Raw genomic sequence first — 8,902 nt, forward strand, 5'->3', positions numbered from 1 at the left:
CCTTACTACACATAAGATAATTCATACTGGAGAGAAACCATACAAATGTGAAGAATGTGGCAAAGCCTTCAACCGGTCCTCACACCTTACTACACATAAGATAATTCATACTGGAGAGAAACCCTATAAATGTGAAGAATGTGGCAAAGCTTTTAACCAGTCTTCAACCCTTACTACACATAAGTTCATTCATGCTGGAGAGAAACCTTACAAATGTGAAGAATGTGACAAAGCTTTTAACCGATTCTCATATCTTACTAAACATAAGATAATTCATACTGGAGAAAAATCTTACAAATGTGAAGAATGTGGCAAAGGCTTTAATTGGTCCTCAACCCTTACTAAACACAAAAGAATTCATACTGGAGAGAAACCTTACAAATGTGAAGTGTGTGGCAAAGCCTTTAATGAGTCCTCAAACCTTACTACACATAAGATGATTCATACTGGAGAGAAACCCTACAAATGTGAAGAATGTGGAAAAGCCTTTAACCGGTCCCCACAACTTACTGCACATAAGATAATTCATACTGGAGAGAAACCTTACAAATGTGAAGAATGTGGCAAAGCTTTTAGCCAATCATCAATCCTTACTACACATAAGAGAATTCACACTGGAGAGAAACCCTACAAATGTGAAGAATGTGGCAAAGCTTTTAACCGATCCTCAAATCTTACTAAACATAAGATAATTCATACAGGAGAGAAATCTTACAAATGTGAAGAATGTGGTAAAGCCTTTAACCAATCCTCAACTCTTACTAAACATAGGAAAATTCATACTAGAAAGAAACCCTACAACTGTGAAGAATGTGGCAATGCATTTAACCAGTCCTCAAACCTTATTAAACAAAGTAATTCATACTGGAGAGAAACTCTACAAATGTGAAGAATGTGGGAAAGCCTTTAAGCAGTCCTCAACTCTTACTAAGCATTAAAAATTGGCCGGGTGCAGTGGCTCATGCCTGTAATCCCAGCATTTTAAGAGGCTGAGGCAGGCGGATCATGAGGTCAAGAGATCGAGACCATCCTGGCCAACATGGTGAAACCCTGTCTCTACTGAAAATACAAAAATTATCTGGGTGTGGTGGCGCATGTCTGTATTCCCATCTACTTGGGAGGCTGAGGCAGGAGAATCGCTTGAACCTGGGAGGCGGAGGTTGCAGTGAGCCAAAATTGCACTACTGCACTCCAGTTTGACAACAGAGTAAGACTTCATCTCAAAAAAAATTTATACTGTACAGAAACCCTACAAGTGTGAAAAACATGGCAAAGCCTTTAAGAAGCCCTCAATTCTTAACAGACATAAGATAATTATACTGGAGAGAAACTCTACCAATCAGAACAATGTGACTGCTTTTGACAATGCCTCAAACTTTTCTAACCATGAAAAAAATTATACTGGTGAGAAATCCTAGAAATCTGAAGAGTGAGACAACGCCTTTAAATGGTTGTCACACTTGATTGTAGGTAAGATAATTCATACTGGAGAAAATGCCTACATGTGTGAACAATGTGGCAAAACTTGTAACCAATGCTCACACTTTATTGCCAGGAAAGCATTTATACTTGAGATAAATTATACAAATATGAAGACTATGAAAAAACCATTAATATCTGCTCACATTTTACTCAACACCAGAGAGTTCATGCTTAATAAAAGCATTATAAGTGCAATTACTGTCAGAAGATCTTTCAGAAAATATAAGCTTTTATAGTGAAGAGTATTTATTTTGAAGTTGAACATTACAAATATAAAGAGGAATGTAGTGCCTTTACTTGTATCACAGATCTTATTGTAGACATTTTCTTCTAGAGGAAAACTCTGAAGCAGTTGATCAAACTTTGTTCAACATCAGGGAATTTATATTGAAAAATTGTGCAAGTATAACAAATTTGGAAAAACAATTTTTCAAAAACTACAGCTTAGAAATCAACAGAGTTATACTAGAACATATTTTTCCAGATGCAATAAAAGTAAAATATTTAATCCATAATTAAGTCTATGCAAATATCAGAGAATTTGTGGTAGAAATATATAAGGTACTGACACTTCAGATATACTAAATCAGAGTGCTGAGTATAGAAAATCTAAAACTAAAGTTGGTAGAAAAATTATTTGTATAGAACTTTAAGAGGATCAGAAGGTTTTTTTGCAGAGTTATGACTACATTCAAAGTATACTTTTATTTCTTGAAAAATATTACAGATTTTTTGAAAAGTGAATAATGTCATCATTCAACTCTGAAATTATTTCCTGCTGTGTCTTCATTCCTGTTGGATTACATGTGAAAGCATGGGATTAATTGTTGCTGCATCAGAGATAAGAGAGATTCTTTTGTCTGTTTGTTTGTTTTTTGAGATTGAGTTTCACTCTTTCACCCAGGCTGGAGTACATTGGCACGATCTCGGCTCAGTACAACCTCTGCCTTCTGGTTTCAAGCGACTCTCCTGCCTCAGCATCCCGAGTAGCTGGGATAACAGGTACCCACCACCAAGCCCGGCTAATTTTTGTATTTTTAGTAGAGAGGGGTTTTCACCATGTTGGCCAGGCTGGTCTTGAACTCCTGACCTCAGGTGATCCACCCGCCTTGGCCTCCCAAAGTGCTGGGATTACAGGCTTGAGCCACCACGCCCAGCCTATGGCATCTTTTAATAGAGGAATACAACATATAATAATAACAGGGTTAAGTGAGGCATCCATCATCTGTAGCATTTCTCCTTTGTTTTACAAACAATCCAATTCTACACGTTTTTAAAATTGTAAAATGTACGATTAAATTTTTATTTACCACAGGGTTATTTTTATGGTCATAATAAAAATTATAAAGTAAAAATGAAATTCATTTATAAATTCTTAATCAATATTTTCTCATGCCAGATGTGGTGGGTCACGTCTCTAATCCCAGCACTTTGACAGGCTGAGCGAGGGGGTAGATCTTGAGGTCAGGAGTTCGAGACCAGCTTGATCAATATGGAGAAACCCCGTTCTACTAAAAATATAAAAATTAGCCAGGTGTGATGGCATGTGCCTGTAAATCCCAGCTACTCAAGAGGTTGAGGCAGGAGAATCACTTGAACCTGGGAGGTGGAGGTTGCAATGAGCCAAGATCACCCCACTACACTCTAGCCTGGGCAACAGAGTGAGGCTCTATGTCAAAAAATAAATATTTTTTCAAATTTTCTATATATTTTTCTTTGAACATGTGGCCTGTCTGCCTGCAAACATATACAGACTTTTAGTTTTGATTCACATAGAGTTAAATGCATATTAGTCTAAAGACAAACCTTAGGTGTAAGAAAATTATGGAATTAAGTGCGTGTGTGTGCATATGAGTTTGTACATATTTTCAGAAGAAAAGAATATGGGAACAAAAATCATTTTAATATGGTGACTACTATAAAACTAAAAACCTACATGCTGAAAGCAAATATATACTTTTTAGTTTGTATTGAATTTATTACTGTACTGTATGACTTACAGTTCTGAATCTTCCCAAATTCTCTGTATATACTTGCCTGATACTCATGCTAGACCCATTTTTTTTTTTGTTTCTTCCATTTTTTTGTTTTATATTTTATGAAGTATTCATTGTGTGAGCTGGTCTGCGATTATAAGAGTTTTTATGAAATTGAGTGCACACAAAATAATTTTTAGATGTAATTCCAAAAGTAGTATATTACGTTACATTTTATTTAATTAGGGCACTCCATTTTGTTCTTTTAAGAGGAGAACAATATATAGGTTTTCTTTTAGTGATTGTTCGTTTTACTTTTTATAATTGACATAAGCATATTTATTGAGTCAATTTGTTCAGCTAAGTACTAGGGAGGCTTCATAAGTCATGAGGATGTTTTTATATATAAATGTAGCAAACATATTACAGTTCTCGCTGTGTAATAGATTATCCATAATAATTCATAAATATTCCTGCTGAAGTTAGTTTATAACTTCAAGTCAAAGATGAAAAATATCAATGGTGAAGATTGATTCTTCATATGGAGAGGACATTTTTTTCCATGTAAAACTGAATCTTGCTGAATTTAAAGAGAAATTCTGGCTGAGGCAGATGAATCACCTGAGGTCAGGAGTTTGAGACCAGCCTGATGAATATGGTGAAACCCAGTCTTTACTAAAACTACAAAAATAGCCAGACATAGTGGTGGGTGCCTGTAATCCCAGCTACTCAGGAGGCTGAGGCAGGAGAATTACTTGAATCAGGAGGTGAAGATTAGACTAAGCTGAGATTGTGCCATTGCACTGCAGCCTGGGCGACAGAGCGAGACTCTGTATCAAAAAAAAAAAAAAAAAAAAAAAAAAAGCCAGGCATGGTGGCTAACACCTGTAATCCCAGCACTTTGGCAGGCCAAGGTGGGCGAATCACTTGAGGTCGAGAGTTTGAGACCAGCCTGACCAACATGGTGAAACCCTGTGTCTACTAAAAGTACAAATTTAGCCACGTGTGGTGATTGCATGCCTGTAATCCCAGCTACTCGGAAGGCTGAGGCAGTAGAGTCGCTTGAACCTGGGAGCTTGAGGTTGCGGTGAGCCAAGATCGGGCCACTGCATTTCAGCCTGGGCAACAAGAGCGAAACTCTGTCAGAAAAATAAATAAATAAATAAAAATAAAAGGTGCAATACTGTCCACAGGTAAGAGGATTAGTTAGCTTTGTTTTTAAAAGAAAAATCTTACTAGATTCTTACACAAAGTGTGGCAAATATAAAACTTGCTTGAAAATACAGAAATGAAATTTTTAAGAGTTAATGGTAAGTAAACAATTTTAAATTTAGTTTTCTATGATATACTTACAGCACAACTTACATTTCCATGCAGAATCTTTTATTTTTAAGTGTGAGTGTTAAAAGTTACAAAATAATGAAATGACTTCTGTGGATTTAAAATTTAGAAAAATAGTATCTTTTCTCTATTGATTTTACAATTTGGAGAAATCTTTCACTCTTATTTTTTGTATTTTTGTTAGTGGGAGAAGTTTAGTCTACTGTTTTTATTTTTAGTCACCAAACTGTAGCCAACTCTTGGGTCATTTTCTCTGAAAAAGATTTGGAGATCATGACAGCTTTTGGATTAAAACATGTCTGTTATTTTGCATGAAAACTAGTTTACTGTGTTCACAGAGTGGCCAGTAATGGGACCATAAGCAACACCTGCTCTTTGAGTATCTTTCATACCATTAGCATCAGCACCAGAAACTCCAGGTACCCCAAGCTTAAAATAAAAATCCTAAAGTGTGTTGGCTCCTCTCGTGCAATGTGCTGGGTCCAAACCATGCTTTTAAATATCAGAAGTTTCTATGGTTATGATTAAAAAATTAAATAACAATATAGCCCCAAAACTATATATTTTTGATACCATTTAGCCAAGATTATCACAAAGACATACAGTATTTGACACATTGTTATTCTTCTATAATGTTTTATAAATATTTTAATGTGACAGATAAAATCTGTACTTTTTATGTAGAACATAATATTTCGAAGTATATATACATTGTTAAATTATTATTTCTAATAATTTATCTCACATTGGCCGGGTGTGGTGGCTCATGCTTGTAATTCCAGCAATTTGGGAGGCCGAAGCAGGCAGATCACCTGAAGTCAGGAGTTCAGGACCAGCCTAGCGACCATGGGGAAAACCCCTCTCTACTACAAATACAAAAAAAGCAGCGTATGGTGACGCATGCCTGTAATCCAGCTACCCGGGAGGCTGAGGCAGGAAAATTGCTCGAATCTAGGAGGTGGTGGTTGCAGTGAGCTGGGATCACTCCACTGCACTCCAGACTGGGGGACAGAGCGAGACTTCATGTGAAAAAACAAAAAACAAAATTTTACCTCATATAGTTAACATTTTTGTGGTGAGACCACATGACACTGTCATCATTTTTCAAAAATCCACATACATTATTATGAACTAGAGTCACCATGTTGTACAATAAATCTCTTGAACTTGTTTCTTCCATTTGACTATAATTGTGTATTATTTCACAAACATGTTTCCATCCCTCCATTTCTTGTAAATAACTCGACATCTGATGGTCACCATTTTACTCTCTACATCAATGGGATTAAGTTTTTTGGAATCCATGTGTAAGTGAAATTATGAGATATTAATCTTTCTGTGCCTTGCTAATATATATAATCTGTCCCAACTAATATAACGCCCTCCAGCTTAATCCATGTGATTTAGAATAATAGGTTTTTTTTTTTTTTAGGCCAGGAGTGGTGGCTCACACCTGTAATCCCAGGCTCTGTGGGAGGCCAAGGCCAGTGGATTGCTTGAGCCCAGGAGTGTGAGACCAGTCTGGGCAACATGGAAAAACCCCGTCTCTACTAAAAATACAAAAACAACAACAACAACAAACCTCAGCTGGGCGTGGTGGTGCATGCCTGTAATCTCAGCTACTCCAAAGGCTGAGGCGTGAGAATCCTTTGAACCAGGGATGCAAAGGTTACAGTGAACTGAGATCTTCCACTGCACTCCAGCCTGGGCAACAGAGTGAGACTCGGTCTCAGTAGGAAAAATAAGGGATTTTCTCATTTGAATAATAAATAGTATTCCGTTGTGTATATCAACCACATTGTCTTCATATTTACTCATTAGATGTTGAACTGTTTATTCTGTATTTTGGCTATTGTGAAACAAGTGCTGCAAACAATAGAAGTGCAAATGTTTCTTCATTCTTATTTTGTTTTGGATATATATCCAGTAGTGCAATTGCTGTATTACATGGTAGTTTTTTGATAAATCTCGATTTTGTTTTTCATAATGGCTGTCCTCATTTACTTTCAAACCAACAATGTGCAAGGATTTCCTTTTCTTCACATCTTTACCAACACTTTTTTCTTTTTCTTTTTAATAAGAGTCATTCTAACGAGAATGAGTTGATAATCTCATAGGGTTTTTTTTTTTTTTAACTTGTCTTTTTGTGATAATAATTAACATTGAGGATTTTAAAATAATATCCGTTGGCCATATGTATGACTTTTCTTGAAAAATACTTATTTCAGCTATTTCCTTTTTTTTTTCTTTTTGAGATGGAGTTTTGTTCTTATTGCCCGGGCTGGAGTGCAATGGCACAATGTCAGCTCGCTGCAACCCTTGCCTCCCGGATCAAGTGATTCTCCTGCCTCGGCTTCACAAGTAGCTGGGATTACAGGCAAACGCCACCGCGCCCAGTTAATTTTGTGTTTTTAGTGGAGACGGAGTTTCTCTATATTGATCAGGCTGGTCTCAAACTTCTGACCTCTGGTGCCCACCTCGGTCTCCCAGAGTACTGGGATTACAGGCATGAGCCACCACACGCTGCATATTTCCTTATTTTTAGTAATTCTTTTATTGTTGTATTGTCATTTGAGTTATTAATATATTTTTGATATTAACTTCTTGTCACATGTATAATTTGCAAATTTTTTCTCCCACGTTTTAGTTGTCACATTCTGTTGATTGTATCAGATTTTGTCCAGCAGCTTTTTAACTGGAAGTGATCTGACTTATTCTTCCTTTTGTGTCCTGGGATATTTAGGTTAAATAAAAAAACTTGTGGCCAGGCGCAGTGGCTCACACCTGTAATCCCAGCACTGGGGCCGAGGCAGGTGGATCATGAGGTCAGAAGTTCGAGACCAGCCCGACCAACATGGTGAAATCTCATCTCTACTAAAAATACAAATATTCGCTGGGCGTGGTCGCACGTGTCTGTAATCTCAGCTACTCAGGAGGCTGAGGCAGGAAAATGGCTTGAACCCAGAGGCTGAGGTTGTAGTGAGCCAGTGTCATGCCACTGCACTCCAGCCTTGGCAACAGAATGAGACTCTGTCTCAAAAAAAGAAAAAAGAAATTGCTGCCCAGACCAATGTTATAGGACTTTTGCTATTTTTTGGTAGTAGTGGTTTTAGACTGTCAGGCCTTAAATTTAAGTAGCTAATTTATTTTGAGTTTATTTTTACATATGGTGTGAGATGAGGGTCTCAATTTTTATCTCTGCATGTGGATATAAGGTTTTCTTAACATCATTTATTGAAGATTATGTTCTTTCTCTTTAAAAAAGTCACCTATATTTAAAATCAGTTAGCTGTAAATACATGGATATATTTCTGCTTTTTTTTTCCCTTCTGCTCCATTGAGAGAGAATGTTTTTATTTATCTCTGTTTTTATTCAAGTACCATACTGTTGGTTACCATACCTTTGTAGTGTATTTCAAAGTTAGTCACTTTTTTCGTATAGATTGCTTTGGCTATTCAGGGTCTTTTGTGGTACCATACGAATTTTAGATATACTTTAAAAATTTTTCTATGAAGTATATCACTGGTATTTTGATAGAGGCTGCATTACACCTGTAGATCATTTTGTGTAATACAAATATTCAACTATTAATAATGCCAGTTCGTGGATAATAGTCCATTTATTTATTACTTAATTTCTGTAATGTTTTTTAGAGTAGAATGTAAGGCGTTTCAACTGTTTGGTTAAATTTATTTCAAACTATAGTTATTGTAGAAATAATTGTTTTTGAATTTCATTTTGGGATAGTTATTAATGTAGAGAAATGCTATGACTTTTTGGTGGTGCTTTTGTATTTTGAAAATTTAATAAATTTATTTATTTATTTTGAGATGGAGTCTCAGTCTGTCGCCCAGGCTCGAGTGCAGTGACACGATCTCGGCTCACTGCAACCTCTGTCTCCCTGGCTGAAGCGATTCTCCTGCCTCAGCCTCCCAAGTAGCTGAAACTACAGGCACTTCCCACTACACCTGGCTAATTTTTTTATTTTTATAGAGACAGGGTTTCACTATGTTGGCCAGGCTGGTCTTGAACTCCTGACCTTGTGATCCTCCCACTTCGGTCTCCCAAAGTGCTGGGATTACAGGCAGGAGCCACTGCACCT

General features: G+C 36.7%; 1 protein-coding gene across 1 annotated transcript in view; it reads left to right on the top strand.

The window, feature by feature from the left end:
• The window catches only part of LOC105519999 (zinc finger protein 431), a 59,795-nt gene extending 58,812 nt beyond the window's left edge, over positions 1-983 (top strand). Inside the window, exon 6 of the mRNA XM_011953555.1 lies at positions 12-983. Within this exon, the coding sequence (XP_011808945.1) occupies positions 12-889 (878 nt within the window). The 3' untranslated portion in view covers positions 890-983. The remainder of the gene's footprint in view (positions 1-11) is intronic.
• Positions 984-8,902: the final 7,919 nt, after the last annotated feature.

Source organism: Colobus angolensis, unplaced genomic scaffold (assembly GCF_000951035.1).
Source record: "Colobus angolensis palliatus isolate OR3802 unplaced genomic scaffold, Cang.pa_1.0 Scaffold368, whole genome shotgun sequence".
Lineage (NCBI taxonomy): Eukaryota > Metazoa > Chordata > Mammalia > Primates > Cercopithecidae > Colobus > Colobus angolensis.